Source organism: Pelecanus crispus, chromosome Z, assembly GCF_030463565.1.
Source record: "Pelecanus crispus isolate bPelCri1 chromosome Z, bPelCri1.pri, whole genome shotgun sequence".
NCBI classification, from domain to species: domain Eukaryota; kingdom Metazoa; phylum Chordata; class Aves; order Pelecaniformes; family Pelecanidae; genus Pelecanus; species Pelecanus crispus.
Genome location: NC_134676.1, coordinates 73,228,901 through 73,245,569, shown reverse-complemented (window position 1 = coordinate 73,245,569; position 16,669 = coordinate 73,228,901). Strand labels below are relative to the sequence as shown.

The following is a 16,669-nucleotide window of genomic DNA, read 5'->3' as shown; positions in this document are numbered from 1 at the left end:
TCTGTCTCTGTAGGGGCGTATCAACAGTATATGTCTGTTTGTGTATATCTGTGTCTGTGACAATTTGGATTCTCGAATAATTACAGCAGGCATCATATTGCTCTGATCTCTCCAAGCAACTTTTGGGCCCAATGCTAAATATGTATCCTAATATTTGGACTGCATTGCAGTGCTGCAAATACTAGAGCTAAGCTATTGGAATAGTTGACATCTGAACTACTCTTTTGTAGCACTGATCATATCAGAAAAGCAAAACCTTGAGCTTGGCAGTTTCATATGCACTGACCTCTAAGAGGAATATTTGGTTTTCATGGCACTGTTTGTCCATTTTATATTAAAAAGGCTTATAAAGAGGTTTTATTGCTGAAGCTCTGTCCCCACATATCCAAAGCAGTGGGTGCGTTGCTGATGTATCCTCACACGGGAAAAAGTTATGCTTGTTTCTGCTGCCTGAACTTAACCATTAGTGCAGCTGTGGCTTAAGTAGTTATGGATGTAATCTATCTGGTATCTGAATAGTAAAAATGCTGGGGTTTATTTTAATTCATGTTTTCTCTTGTCTAAAGCTCTATCATTAGAAGCATTAGCTCTTTTGTGGACTTAATGCTCTCGGGCTATTCTTTCCCTCTCTCCCTTCAATAGCTTGTGGAGCCAATACATTTGGCAAAACATGTGAAGAGAGCTGTAAAGAAAACTATGGCTGCAGAAACTATATGTTTTGTCTACCAGATCCATATGGTTGTTCTTGCGCCACAGGATGGATGGGACTGCAATGTGATAAAGGTATAGTAAAAAATACAAGGAATGGTGAAGAGTCCTTAGTGTGCTGCACGTAAGAAATATAGAAGGGAACTAACAGAGGGGAGTAAAAGGCAGGATTTTTTACATTCTGTAGAAGAGGGATAATAATATTTACCCATGTCAGATTCTCAGAAGAAGGACATAGAAAAGTTAAAAGCTATTCAAATTATTCTGCAAAATGAATCAAAGTTCTACTGAGACGTTAAATATTCTCTAGCAGCTACAGTCCTGCTTTATTTCTACAAGTCAAACTGAGCAATTTGGTGCCAAACATTTATCCATTGCTGAGTGATAATGAGCATAATCAGCCTTGTTCATGTCAGTTAAACTGCAATCTCTTTGGGACATGAAGCACATCTTCCTTTATGAATATGTGCCATCTTGTTCAGTGGTGACATAACTCTGATGAAGCCTTTGGACACTACCACAGTGCAAGTGAAACAACAGTAGAGATTGAAGAAGCTTCCATATTGGCATCTAGTCTACAAATGACAGGCATGGATACAAACGTGCTCTACTTTTTTCACATTAGCAAGTTCTCAGGATGCATGATTTAGTGCTACCACACACAGTTTCAAACTCAACCCAATGGAGGGAACTAAACCCTACTGGAGAATCGATGCATGAGATTGAAAACTAATGGAAGACATTTTCTAGTACCTTTACACTAACTGGAAACATATGTACTTGCAGAATGCAAACCTGGTTTTTATGGGTCCAATTGCAAACTCAAATGTAATTGTCACAATCGAGGGACATGCGACAGATTTAAGGGCTGCATCTGCTCCCTCGGATGGCATGGTCTACAATGTGAAAAAGAAGGTAAAGCAAGGTAACACGGTAGTAAATGGCTTTTCCCAGTGTAACTGAAACAGATCTTCACACTGGTACAGCATTTCCACTCCAGGCTGGTATCCTTGCTCAGCCAATTACATTCCAGTGGCCCAGGCACTTCTGTACATCTTTATCGCAATGCAGTATTTTTAAACCTCTGCCCCATGTGCTGCATTTAGCAGGCTGGTATGCTACCTTTTCATCTGATTTTGCTTTCATTAGCAGTAGATTTGCAAACCTCACTCCACAGGATTTGACACTGACCTTAATATTAATTACTGGCAGAAGCTGCTCATCATACCTGCATGATCAGCTTTTGCATAGGCTCATGGTATTTTACCATTACCAGCCTCTTATTCATCTGCATACACTCCTATACCATGTGTCTCATGATCCAAAATTGATGACTGAGACATCAAGACAATGTGAGAGTTTAAACCAGCTCTGTCTCTCTGAAAGAGAGTTAAGTTTGCAAAGCTGAACATACCTCATTCAGAATCTCTTTGGATTCAGGCAAAGTTCACACACAGTGTTTTATAAGATGCACACAGGATCTATTATCTCTGCTTGATAAATAAGTGACAAATCTACTGTTAACTTGTAAAAGCTTTCAAGTGCAAGAACAAGCAGAGAAATAAGACTGTGATCCAACCAGCCAAACTATACCATTGTGATCTGACTGCTCTTATAAACAGACAAAACGGAGAGCAAATAGATACTGTACATGCAGTACAAAATGTGTGCATGATTTTGCCATAGCTAGACTGTTTGTGCTTAGAATGTCAGCAAGAAAGAGAGGGGAGGGGAAAAGAAAGAAAAGTGGACACAGGGCTTGTTCCTTCTCAATGATATTTACACTGATGTAACAGTGCTGACTTTGGTAAGCATGATCCTTGCATATGCCCACATGAGTGAAGGGAGAACCAGACACCTATGCTGCCTATGTTCATTGTATGCCTAAAACTGTTTGGTGCTTTCTTTTTAAAGTTCTGTTTGAAGGCTGACATTAAAATACTATATATCTTCTGTAGGTTCAGCAGATCTCTCACCTCATATAGAAAACTTACTAGACCCTGTAGAACTCAATTCGGGCGTCGAGTTCAAGCCTTCTTGTATAGCAACTGGGATGCCGCTTCCTAAATCTGAAGACTTTAAACTTTTGAAGCAAGATGGAACTGTCCTAAGGGTAGGCTCCTGATTAATTGATCCCTATTATTTCTGATGTTTGTATTGACTTTACCTGTAGCTAATGCACACTATGCTTTGCAAGCATAATGTGAAATTTCAATATTTTGGGATACCTCATGAACTCATGACCTGGAGCACATATGAAACTATGGAATTGACCATTGTAGATCCTTTCTATTGATATCACTAAACTCTAGATGAGTTCCTAAATTGTGAGAAAGTGTCATGGCAATATTTCTAAATGCCCATGTTTTTCAGGCCCTGTACGCCTTTTCTCATTTCAGCCTGCCCTAATAGTTACCAGTAATCGCTCTGAAGCCATGTTTACAATTAATCGAATCCAACCCCGTGATACAGGAACCTGGGTCTGCAGTGTGCAGACAGTAGCGGGAATGGCAGAGAAACCATTTCAAGTTACAGTTAAAGGTAAAAGCATGAATCTCTTCAAATGTCTTTGCCTTTCTGCTTCTAAGGGCAGCTTTATACTCTAACATGGCAGAGCTTTCTGTTCTCTGCACTGCAGGAAAATGTCTGAATAAATTCTGAAAAGTCACAATATGAACAGAAACCCTTTATAAACAATGTACTAATTATGTGTATTGAAAAAATAAATGTGATGGTAAGGATTAGAAGAAAGCCCAAGGTTTGTTTTTTTTTTTTAAAGATCTAAACTGTCAGCTTTAGGGTGTAAACCCCTGTCAACTTTGTAAGAGTTTTGAAGAACATCTCCCATTTTCCTGTAGATCTAGGAAGATACCAGAGTTTTACTGAAACAGGGAATTAAAAGGCTGCTTTAATACTTGCATTCTTGCTCAGTTCCTCCTGTGCCCCAGTATGCCCCAAGGCTTACAGACAGTGGACATAATTTTCTCATAATTGATATCAATGCTGAGTTACATCTTGGAGATGGACCTGTTGTGTCAACAAAACTCCTGTACAAACCAGCAAAACGTTATCAGTCCTGGATGTCTGTGGAAGGTAAGAGGACATTCTTTAATTCCCTTAAGCACAAACTTCAGCTGCATGCTGAAACATAATGTGGTATCTGCTCTTGACTAGACTCAAAAAACTCTACAACACAGAAAAGTTAAATCTTTTATGACTGGACACATGGCTCTCTGCATATCACTATGTATAATGTTAATGTGGATGTGGTACATGAACAGTAGTCAAAAGTGTATATTCATTTTTTGGTAACCAAAGGATTCCCCCTCCTTTCTCAAGATAAACAGCACTCAATGTTGGGCCCAGCTGTGGAAAACTCCTATGTAAATAGCAGGTTTTAAAAAGTATTGAGCAGTATGGAGACATCCTGGAGCATCTACAATCTTCCTTCATGTCTATTATGCCCTTGGTGAGACAAATATCTTGCCTAAATATTTATCAGGAACGGTACGGGCAAAATGAAGCCTGCTTGTGAGTTGCATGACCTCTTCCAGCCCTGTTTTAACATTTTATGCAAGGCCTAAAATATTATAGGAAACATTACAGGAACTTTAACAAGTAACAAACAACTATTGTTACTAATCTAAGATAACCCAAGATCTGCATACACAATGCACACTGCCTAAGCAACCAGTGGCTTAGGAAGGGCAGATGGAAGCATCCTTTGGGCTGGATTGGAGCTCAACTTAAAAATACGTATTTCATACTTCTAAATCATAATAGAATCATAGAATGGTTTGGGTTGGACGAGACCTTAAAGATCATCCAGTTCCAACCCCCTTGCCATGGTCAGGGACACCTTCCACTAGACCAGGTTGCTCCAAGCCCCATCCAGCCTGGCCTAAATAGTTTATCTTAGTGAATCAGGAACAAAAGAAGATCCTGAGTATCTTACCTTCCATGGTTAGAGGTTCAGGAACATTTTCCAAACCTTTTGTTCCTTAACATTTTTCAGCATGGTCTATGGCTTTACTTTCTCCTTTCGTTGTCAGTAAAAGGCACAACCAAAAGACTGGACAATCTGGAGCCAAAAACAGAGTATCAGTTCTGTGTTCAGCTGAGTCGGCAAGGGGATGGTGGGGAAGGCCACCCTGGACCACAGGCTAGCTTCACAACAGCTGCACTTGGTAAGTCATCATCTTGGCTTTTCACAAAAGGGCTGTTTCAGCTGTTTTTCTCTGTGGTCTGTTCCCTGATCTCTGCCAGAGCACTTTCGTTTGAGCACAGAAGGATGGACATGAAAACTATGTAGAGTCTTTCAAAATAATCTTAGGCAAAGAAAAAAAAAAGAAGAAAAAAACAATCAGAGGTGACAAAAACCAGAAAAAGGCAGAGCTATCAGAGCTATTATTCTCCCTGATTTAGAGATGGGGGATCTGGGAAAGGAAAACTTACATATCTTGGCTGGCTGTGCAGCAGAGTTGGAGATAGAAATCACTTCTTTTGCATGCCAGTCCTTCCTCCTAATAGCATATCAGTCCTTCCCCTTAGTATTAGATCAGTTTACTTTAAAAATTAAGATGTCTGAACAAGCAGAAAAGCTTTTATTCCACTGAGGATACAGCCCAAACTGAACACAGATATACAAAATAAATGAGGATTGCACCAGGAACTGTCTAACAAGAGAACAAAGGAGCTGGCTTCTCATGTCTAAAAAGTGCATCTGCAACACCAGCTCAGTGAAGAGACCTTTTTATTGACAAAACAGCTGTTGATAAGATACTTTGGGACTATCAACACCTCTTACATGTAATTTCTGCCAAACTGGGTGGTGTGGCGGGGAGAATTACCCTTTGTCACTCCAAGCTAGGGCAAGTGGTTGTGAATAACTGGTACCCCTATTTTAGCTTGCATACCAGACATGAAATGTTGTTCCCTGTCTCACTGTGGCTTTTCCAAGGTCTTCCTCCACCAGAAGGTCTCACTCTCTTTCCAAAAAGTATGACATCACTGAATTTGTCATGGCATCCTTTAACACTGAGGACAGAGGATGACATTCGTGTTGAAGTGGAAAGGAAGAGCGTGAATGACAATGGTGACGAGAGCAGTGTTATTACTCAAGTGCCAGGAAATATGTCCACCCTGATCATTAAAGATCTTGAGCCTAGACAGCAATATATGTGCAGGGTACGGGTGAACACCAGGTCCCAAGGAGAATGGAGCAACTATCTGTATGCATGGACTTTCAGTGACAGTAAGTAGCTGATTCACATCCTTCTGTTTAATTCTTCCTCTTTCCCCCAGTGATCAGACTGATTGTCACTTAATGACTACATTCAGTGTAATCCTTTATTCTGGTAACACTCAGTTTCTGATGATCACTTGTGGTTGTTATTACTATTATTACAAAGATAGCTCCATGTCCAAAGAAATTCTTACACCGGAAATTATCAGGAACTAATGATCAGCTTGAAGAAAAAAAATGGGAAAAACAAATTAAAAGCTTAGGAATCCACATCTTCATTTCAGTGTGATTCATGCTTCTGACACACGTAGCTTTTTTTTCCTCCTCATAATGATGAACCCAGAGTTCCCTACTTCAAGCTCTTTTGTTACTCAAAAAAACCACTCAGACACTGCAATTCAGCTATGTCAATACAGAAATAGCCAGCAGTAAAAGAAGGAAGAGAAGACACAATGCAGGGTAAAGCCCCTGTGAACAAAGAGTAGTTAACTGTGCTACACTGAAGACCAATGACTGCCCTTGAACTCCCTGAGCGTGAGTAGTGTCCTTTCTAATGCCACAAAAAATGCCCTATCTGAATGAAGTACCATCTAAACAGATGTTCATCTGAATGGCTGATGGGTGCCACTGCCCATACCACACACTGGAAAGGTGGGCTTCTTCATCCTTACAGGTCGTGTGAGGAAGCCCTCACTGAGATCCCACATGTATTAACAGAAGTAGTGCCGGGTCCTGCACTTGGGTCAAAACAACACTACAGGCTTGGGGAAGAGTGGCTGGAAAGCTGCCTGGCCGAAAAGGACCTGGGGTGCTGGTTGACAGCCGGCTGAACATGAGCCAGCAGTGTGCCCAGGTGGCCAAGAAGGCCAACAGCATCCTGGCTTGGATCAGGAATAGTGTGGCCAGCAGGAGCAGGGAAGTGATTGTCCCCCTGTACTCAGCACTGGTGAGGCTGCACCTGGAATACTGTGTCCAGTTTTGGGCCCCTCACTACAAGAAAGACATTGAGGTGCTGGAGCGTGTCCAGAGAAGGGTAACAAGGCTGGTTAAGGGTCTGGAGCACAGGCCTTCTGAGGAGCCGCTGAGGGAACTGGGGTTGTTTAGTGTGGAGAATAGGAGGCGAAGGGGAGACCTTATTGCTCTCGACAACTACCTGAAAGGAGGTTGTAGTGACGTGGGTGTTGGTCTCTTCTCCCACGTAGTTAGCAATAGGATGAGAGGAAATGGGCTCAAGCTGTGCCAGGGGAGGTTTAGACTGGATATTAGGAAAAATTTCTTCACGGAAAGGGTAGTCAAGCATTGGACCAGGTTGCCCAGAGAGGTGGTGGAGTCACCATCCCTGGAAGTGTTCAAAAACCGGGTAGATGTGGCACTTTGGGACATGGTTTAGTCTAGTCTACCCTTGATTGGTTTAGTGTGGATTTGGTAGTGTAAGTTAATGGTTGGACTGGATGATCTTAAAGATCTTTTCCAACCTAAATGATTCTATGATTCTAAGTATCAATGGCTGTCATGGGACAGTCCAGTTTCCTGCACTAAGGAAAACATAAGGTGCTGTTTTCCAGGAGAAGACACTTACCTTAGTAATCATGGGTAGTGTCCACAAGTCCGGCACTCACCCCTGCTGATGAAATTTGTGGAAATGTTATCATAGAATTGTTTATGTTGTAAAAGATCTTTAAGATCATCAAGTCACACTGTAAACCTAATACTGCCAAGTCCACCACTAAAACATGTGTGTCCCTAAGTGCCACATCTACCTGTTTTTTAAATACCTCCAGGGATGGGGACTCAACCACTTCCCTGGGCAGCCTGTTCCAATGTTTGACTACCCTTTCAGTGAAGAAATTTCTCCTAATATCCAATTTAAACCTTCCCTGACGCAGCTTGAGGCCATTTCCTCTTGTCCTATCACTTGTTACTTGGCAGAAGAGACTGACACCCGCCTCACTACAATCTCCTTTCAGGTGGTTGTAGAGAGTGATAAGGTCTCCCCTCAACCTCCTCCTCTCCAGACTAAACAACCCCAGTTCCCTCAGGTGCTCCTTACAGGACTTGTGCTCTAGACCCTTCACCAGCTTGGTATTGATTTCCCTTCTTTCTTACAGCCTGTATCCTGACAGGGAATTGCTCCCTGAAGCAATGAAAGTATGGGACCTGGGAATCACATGGGGCTGATGATTCAGTATAGAAGGAAATTAAGCCTTTCTGCATTAATTTGAAAGCAATCATATTGTCCTTACATACAGCTCAGAGCTTTAATATCTCCATCCAAGGACAGGAGTATACTGAATGCCACTCCAACCTCTGCTGGAAGCATGGAGTACTGCAATACAGGACACAGCACATCAAGTTCATAAAGCTGTTGCATTCAGTTGCCATAACTCGTCAACAAAATTCTGCTTTCGTTTACCACAGCAAAAGTACTGAGGAAAGTGTTTGGCTCACTGCAGGAAGGAGAAAGAGATGGATGTACACTCCAACGCTTTGTGTGTGTTTGTGTTTGTTCTCAGGAATCCCTCCTGCACCATACAACATCAGGTTTTCTAACACCACAGACACATCCTCAGTCATCTCTTGGACAACTGCTGAGGGTCATTCCATCTCCTCCATCATCATCAGCTACAAAATTTATGGCAAGGCTGAGTACAACCACATCGACATTATCATAAAGAACACGAGCATTACTCAATACCATCTCAAGGGCCTTGAGCCAAACACTGTGTACCAGGTTCAGATTAATGCTCAGAATAACGTTGGCTTGAGCAACCCAAACACATCGTTTGAACTGAAGACTCTTCCAGAAACTAAAGGTTGGTTATTCCAGCATTCTGGACTTGCACAAACCAGGGATGGTGGCTTAAAATAGTTACGTAAGGCAAAGTCATAATACTATTTTTAATATTAGTTTTCTTTTGCTCTTAATTCTGACACAAAACACAGCACCACCAAAATTTGGTTCTCAGTTCACTGCATGGTACTGGTGAAGTGACAACATACCACATTTGTGTGTATCCACTAGAAAGTCCTCAACAGCTCATAAATTAAAGGAGCTGCATATAATAGGACTATTAGATCACTGAATGTGACCTCAGCACTGCTCTGCCTGAATTCAGTGGGACCTACAGGTGCTCATACATCTGAAAGTCAGAGCATCCAACGTCTGTGACATTTCTGGAAAACAAAGGGATGTATCTCTATGTCTTCATACAGTTTACAAGACAGAAGTATTTAGCTATACATTGTTCATGGCTTTTTCAGAATTAGCTGGAAATAATGATGAAGTCTTTATGTGCTTCCTCAACAGCTCCATATGAATCAAAAGGAGGCAAGATGCTGCTTATTGCTATCCTTGGCTCTGCAGGGATGACGTGTGTAACAATTCTCCTGGCCTTTCTCATCATGCTGCAGTTAAAGCGAGCCAACTTCCAGCGCCGAATGGCTCAGGCTTTCCAAAATGTGGTGGTGGGTTTCCAGCTTTCCTGTGCCGGTGCGGTTATTAATTTTGGTCGCATCTTTAACTGGTTTTTTCCAATTCCTTTTCCTTGGCCTTCCCAAATACTGTCTTCTCTTCATGTGTGCAATTAGTACTGTTGTTGTAAAGCTTCTCTGCTAGCAACCCCAGAGCTAAATCAATCACAGTTATAGGCTATGAGGTAGAAAACCCAACTTGAAAAAAGTTGCACACCATTTACCATTCTCCCTGTTCTGCTTTGTCGCACCTGTGCATGACAGACAGAATGGAGGAGCCTGTTCTCCCTCTGTGAAGTTTTGCTTGATATTGAAAACTACAATATTTTTTAATGTGGCTTTTGAGCATCAGCAACTGCTTCATCATGGCTTTTCAACTTGGGGACAGCACACCAGGGATCAGTCAATGGCAACATCATAATTCTGGCTGTGAGGAAATTGCTGAAGGTTATAACATCATGTAGAGATATCTCTCTCCATATATACATATATACATGTATATATTTGTATCCTGCTGTAGTCTCTTTATCACTCTGCTTTCCAGTGCTGTTCCCTCACTTCAGAGAGAAACCTGTGAAGCAGAATGAAGCTGGGTCAAAGAGCTTCTCCATCAGGATCTGCACAGGTTGTTTCATAAATGGGGGGCCAGGGGACTCATCCAAAAAGATGATCAGTCCCCAACCCACACAGAATAGCTCCTGCTCCTTGTCCTGAAACTTCTCCCACAGAAGTATTTCATGGGAATATGTAGCTGAAGTAGAGATGTCTCCTCAAGCGTGGAGTAAGATAATTTCCTCTCTCTTTTGTCTCCTTGCTTCTTCTTTCCTCAGTCTTTCTACTGAACCTGATCAGCACAGGATTTAGTCAAATCTAATATGAGATAAATCTCAAACCTGAGGCTTAAAACTGGTTTTGAGATCAGTTTTACCAAATTATTTTTGCCCACCTCCTTCATCTTCAAGTTGATTATAAAACTGGTCAGGAGGCCTAGGTCTACTTATGGATAAATTAGGAGCCTGATTAATTTTGTGGATCTGGGCAGAAGTGCTTGATGCAGTTAGTGTCTAAAGTAGGTGTAAATCTACTGTACTCACTCTTGCGTAAGCAAGAGACGGATCAGGCTGCATGTATGTGTGTGTACATGACTGAGCACACATGTATTCGGGGAGTGTAATCAGAGCATTGCTCAGTACAGTAGAAATCACCGTTAATGTCATTTGCTTAACTCTGTTACAGAGGGAAGAACCAGCTGTACAGTTTAACTCAGGTACTCTCACCCTGAGCAGGAAAGCCAAAAACAGCCCAGATCCCACTATTTATCCAGTTCTTGAATGGAACGACATAAAATTTCAAGATGTGATTGGGGAAGGTAACTTTGGGCAAGTCCTGAAAGCACGCATTAAGAAAGATGGCTTACGCATGGATGCTGCAATTAAACGGATGAAAGGTAGTAAAGATTGGAGACTCTGCGACTAAAGACTATTCTTGGTTGTTTGTTCCAAGTGTTTATCATAAGAAATGCTTAGTAGCCCTCTCCTAAAGCTAAAATAAATATTCAAAGTTGCTAGTGAAATTGTATCAACTGTCACTAGGCCAAGATTTGTCCCCTGGCAAAGACTGTATTTCTGCACAGTCAAGTTGGTTTCTATTTCTCTCCAATTGTTAATATCATTCATTATTATGTATCAATTGTTAATATCATTAATTATTATGTATTTTTCAATTCATAGGTCAGTATGAACTTCATGTGTGAGTTCACCTGCAGAGTGGGAGCCTTTAAAAGATGTGTTTAATAGAAAGAGGAGCACAGAGCTAGCCTTGGGGCACAGCATTTTCTCATCTTGCTTTACCTTAGCCATTCAGAGACAACTGTATCTATACATCTACGTGTATACATACCATGAGGATCACTCATTTTCTTTGTACTCATTGGGCATGACTGCTATGTTCCAGAGGGAACTACAATACATAGAACACTGCAAGAATGTATATATTTTCTTGCAATTCACTAGATCATTATCTAGGCAAATTGGAAGACACTCTAAAGTACGATGATCATTTTAAAAAGAGCCAAGTTCTGCATGCAGGCAGAAATAATCAACAGCACACACATGGAAAGATTTTTAGGCAGCTAGTTTTCATATGATCTGCTATGACATTTTACATTCTCAAATAATAAGGGAAGTGATGTGGTATATTAAGACACTTTCTTTCTCTGCAGGTGGCTGCTACAGACATCAGATTCTCTCTTTTTTTCCTTTGATTGAAAAGTCCTACTTTTTTCAGTAAATACTAATGCATCTTAAGATTTTTTCTCCTTCTATTGGGACTGAAGCAGTAGTGCCCCAGGCAGACCAGAGTCCTCATAATTGACAACAATATGGTCATAAATTCAAGGAAAACAAATGCATGCTTATTTGATTTTCAGAGTATGCCTCAAAAGATGATCATAGAGACTTTGCTGGAGAACTTGAAGTTCTTTGTAAACTTGGTCATCACGCCAACATCATAAATCTTCTGGGAGCATGTGAACATCGGGGTAAGATGACTCTTGAATACATATACTTTAAAAATCAGTTTTTTTAAAAAAACCCACAGTACAGCCCATACAGGCCATAGAAACACTAGCTTATAAGCAGGTCTTTCTGTAACATTTGTTAAAAAGCCAAATAAACTTAGGTTTAGATCTACAAGCCCACATTAATCCTTCAGAAATGATGCTCATCAATAGCTCTACATTCTCCTCTGCACCTAGGAATTATGCTGTTTGATAGTTCTTCTCCAGTCTGTTTTATGTTTATTTCTTTTTCACTCAAAGCAACATAAGTGTCCAAATACTATTACTGACTATCTTTTACTTTGTGATATGCTCACTATGTGATCTTTCATTAGGATATCTTTATCTTGCTATTGAATATGCTCCCCATGGAAATTTACTGGACTTCCTTCGGAAAAGCAGAGTGCTAGAGACAGACCCAGCATTTGCTATTGCCAACAGTACTGCATCTACACTTTCTTCTCAGCAACTTCTGCATTTTGCAGCAGACGTTGCTAGAGGGATGGATTACTTGAGCCAGAAACAGGTCAGTCTTCAACTCTCTACCCACTGAAAGCACAGAAATTCATTTTTCGGGGACTATGCCTTTTAATGAAATCAAAATAAGGTTTTAATTTTAGCTTCTATAGCACCTACTGGATGAGTTTTATTTTGTTGTGTTCACTTAGCGGTATCAAATGCTATGGTCATGGGGAATCAAGGAAGAGGCATTAAAACTTACAAATGACATGGTAACTAACTGCTTTCATCTTCAGATAAAGTTTAAAATGTTCTTGGTAGTGACATACCAAGCTGTTTGTTTTGGGTTTTGGTCTTCTTCTGAATGCTTGCAATTTTCAGTATTAGCACTAAAATATTACATGTAAAGTTCACAGATACTGTGGTGATTTTTTTTCGGGTTTTTTTTTTACTTTTAGTTTATTCATCGAGATTTGGCAGCAAGAAACATCTTGGTTGGAGAAAATTATGTTGCAAAAATAGCTGATTTCGGCTTATCAAGAGGTCAAGAAGTTTATGTTAAGAAGACCATGGTAGGGATCAAAACAAACTGATATAGTCTATTTTCCTAATTTTTTTGTTTTTTTGTTTCTTACTTCATGTTTTCATATGAACAAAACCACAAACTCATGGGTACTACAGAATTGATTATTTAAATGTTATATATTAACACGGAAAAATATTTATACTGTGTTTATTCATATATATACCTTACTTTTAAATCAATTCTATACCATGTTTGTAATATAATATACAATGTAATTGAAAATTATTTATAAGAATATGGATAGCAGTAAAATAACCAATTTTGCAGCCAGTTATAAGATTTAGTAAAAATGTATTATAAAACCACATATAATATACATTTGACATATGAAGAGGATATGTGCATGTGGGTGGATCTGTACACCTATGAAAATAATATTTTTGTACCAGAATTTGTCCAGCAGAGGGAAGCTTGTCTAATTCTACTGAATGAGACCAAAACTAGCAATATGGTAATCAGAGGTGTGTCAGGATCTGTGAGCTGAAAAACCAGCTGTCCAAAGCTAATGCTTTGGAAGATCTGAGAGAGGAAGACGTGTAATAAGCATTATGCAGGCATAGACCAGGAATAACACTGGGTGGTCAAGGGAACAGGATTGGTTAAAGGCATTATAAGACATCACTCAGGAATTATTCTATTTCCTCTTGATGCTGGTTGGACACATTCTCTATTAGCTTTAGTGTGAACTGTCCCTTTGAGAATTAAATGCACAACTTATTTATTTACTTCATTAAACTTACTTGCATAAAGTCAGTTTTCATTAAGGTAACATGCATTAAAGTTGTTGTGATATAAATTGCAATATTGCTATTCCAACCACTAACAAGTAAATTTTCATGAAATAATTTCTAGGGACGTCTTCCAGTGCGATGGATGGCAATTGAATCCTTGAATTACAGTGTTTACACCACAAACAGTGATGTGTAAGTATGTTTTCAAGTGGTGTCTTTTTAATAAAGAAATATTTTTCAATATGAAGGAAAGTTTAATAGCTAGGATGAGACATCCACTCTTAACTCAAAAAATTCAGTAGCCATGTCATCATGAGTGAGCAATGGAAGCAAAAATAAAACCCACAAAAAAAATGTTACTTTATTTCATCATCAGTGTCTCAACAAGTTCTGTGTTCACAAGCTAGTTGGATTTGGGCCACTACTTTAATTATATTTCTCATTTGAAATCAGAACCCTGATGAATCCTTGGGAAACCCAGAGGAACTCAGTATTTTAGTCAGGAAACTGGAAGTGCTATTTGGCAAAGCAATTTTGTAACAGCGCTATTTGCTGAGAACGCAGTCTAGTAAAGGACTCTGGTTGATGGACTCACAGTGAATTAATTTTGCTAAAGATCTCACTCCTGCTTTCTGAGTCTATGAACCCTATCATTATACAAAAATTAATTAAAAAAATAAAAGAATTAATCACATTTCTCTGTGTTCTCTGAATACTAGCAAAACTATCTACCATTTTAAAATATGAAATCTTGTTGCATTCTTGTTGCACTCCATAATATCCCTCTGTTGCAGATGGTCATACGGTGTCCTATTATGGGAAATTGTTAGTTTAGGTAAGTATCTGGACTTGTACTGCACAAATAAACCAATCTGAGCCAAGCCAGCTCCATTCACTCAGTCTGTTAAAAATTTATTCCTTTGCAACATATTTCATTTTTTTCTGTTTCATTCTACTAAATTTTATTTAGCTTCAGTATGTTTGGAAATGCAATTGTCACTTTTTCAATTCAGGCATGATGCTAAATGAGAAAAACATAATGACCATGTTTTCATTGCACTGTAAAACCTAGGCCATATCTAAATAAAAAATCCAGCATATCACATGATTTATAGCCCTAATCCAATATGTTTTGAGTTTGATGGGTGGCTTTTCCTTAGCCTTCCTGAGTTTTAAATTAAGACATATTTTAATGACTTGGGGGCCGGGGGGCAAACATCTCCTCCTCCGAGTATTCTTGAATAAAATTTTTGAACATTAGTCTTCAAATAAAATTTAGAGTTCATTGCTGCACACACTTCTACTCATCATATATGGATAGAGCCTCAAACCATTCAAAATGACTGTGTTACATAGCCTTTATGATTTGCCTTGGAGTGTGTCCCATGGTCTGCTGGCCAAGAGATACATACTGACTGAGGTGTACATTGTATACTGGACTAATCATGAACTCTTGCATTCTAATTTGTTCCCAGCTTTCCTTATTAAAGGGATTTGCACTAGATATGGATGGGAACTATGGGAACTAACACACTGCAGTGTGGAAAATCAAGAGTCTAAGCAACCAAACATCTGCAAAAAGGGGCAAACCAGCTTGACAGTAATAGCTCCATGAATCCATACCGGATCTTATTAACACGATACTAATGAAAGAATGACTTGGCTATTGCCATCAAAGGTATTGCAAAACCAGTTGCAATACAATATCAGATGCAGGCCGTCAGAGTTGCAGAGAAATTTAGGCCAGCCCCACAGACAATAAAAGTTTATACTTGCTTTTATTTTTCTCTTCAATACTGTGCCTTAAGCAGTAAGGAAACATTAGCAACAGAAATGTAGCTGCAAAATATTCCCTAACATTGGACTAATTTACCTGTTACTGAGTCAGTCATTCTTCTTAATTTCTGCTATGAAATTAAACTTTCTTTTATTAAAAACCCCTTGTGTTCATGATAATGGTTAAACTCTGCTTTAGGTGGAACACCGTATTGTGGAATGACATGTGCAGAACTCTACGAAAAACTGCCTCAAGGGTACAGACTGGAAAAGCCTCTCAACTGTGATGATGAAGTGTAAGTAACTGCCTCAGCAGAAAAATGAAGACAGAGTAACACAGCATCTGCTATAGGAAATATATGATGTCTACAAGAAACTAATAAACCAAACATTTTTTCAGGAAAACATAAAAACTACATTTAAAAAGAAAAGGATGCACAAGTGGCAATAATTACTTAAGTCCTTTTGTACACCGTATGCACTGTTATTTATCATGAACCCATTCCCAGGATCTCTGCTCCTGCCAGATATCCTGTTCTTTACACAACATGGCTGTGCTTTAGCTCAAAGAGAGGTTTTGGCTTATTCAAGAGGAAAAAAAAATTCTTTCAGACAGCAACCAGCTGGGAAAATGTAACTCCAGCTATGCATAAATCCATTTTCTTTTGAAAAATGGAATGTGCACAATCTTCCAATAAACACGAATTTGTAGCTTTAACCCATGTATCTAAATTGTCAAATGATGGTGCTTGATTTTTAAAGGTATGACCTAATGAGACAGTGCTGGAGAGAGAAACCATATGAAAGACCATCATTCGCTCAGATACTGGTGTCACTGAACAGGATGTTAGAAGAAAGGAAGGTAAGAATGAATCCCTAGAAAAGAATTAAGCCTTGAATAATTTCAGTATAGTTCAGGATTCTTGAGGTAATGCACCTTGCATCACACTCTTTCTGTTGATTTCCTTCCCAGACCTATGTGAATACTACCCTATATGAGAAGTTTACTTACGCAGGCATTGATTGCTCCGCTGAAGAAGCTGCTTAAGACAGGACAAATCTTCACTCATGAATGATGTATTGAAGAAAACCAAAACTCAATCTGCTGGAGCCCAAAATGTGATGTGTTGTGTAGA

The 16,669-nt window shown here is 39.5% G+C and overlaps 1 protein-coding gene across 1 annotated transcript in view; it reads left to right on the top strand.

Annotated features, from left to right (window-relative positions):
* Positions 1 to 16,669, top strand: part of TEK (TEK receptor tyrosine kinase) — a 42,267-nt gene extending 25,598 nt beyond the window's left edge. The window contains exons 6-23 of the mRNA XM_075726777.1: positions 643 to 783; positions 1,495 to 1,623; positions 2,667 to 2,821; positions 3,108 to 3,249; positions 3,640 to 3,801; positions 4,761 to 4,895; positions 5,669 to 5,962; positions 8,467 to 8,766; positions 9,261 to 9,415; positions 10,661 to 10,871; positions 11,853 to 11,963; positions 12,317 to 12,507; positions 12,899 to 13,012; positions 13,879 to 13,949; positions 14,552 to 14,592; positions 15,733 to 15,829; positions 16,296 to 16,395; positions 16,507 to 16,669. Of these exons, the coding sequence (XP_075582892.1) occupies positions 643 to 783; positions 1,495 to 1,623; positions 2,667 to 2,821; positions 3,108 to 3,249; positions 3,640 to 3,801; positions 4,761 to 4,895; positions 5,669 to 5,962; positions 8,467 to 8,766; positions 9,261 to 9,415; positions 10,661 to 10,871; positions 11,853 to 11,963; positions 12,317 to 12,507; positions 12,899 to 13,012; positions 13,879 to 13,949; positions 14,552 to 14,592; positions 15,733 to 15,829; positions 16,296 to 16,395; positions 16,507 to 16,581 (2,624 nt within the window). The 3' untranslated portion in view covers positions 16,582 to 16,669. The remainder of the gene's footprint in view (positions 1 to 642; positions 784 to 1,494; positions 1,624 to 2,666; positions 2,822 to 3,107; positions 3,250 to 3,639; positions 3,802 to 4,760; positions 4,896 to 5,668; positions 5,963 to 8,466; positions 8,767 to 9,260; positions 9,416 to 10,660; positions 10,872 to 11,852; positions 11,964 to 12,316; positions 12,508 to 12,898; positions 13,013 to 13,878; positions 13,950 to 14,551; positions 14,593 to 15,732; positions 15,830 to 16,295; positions 16,396 to 16,506) is intronic.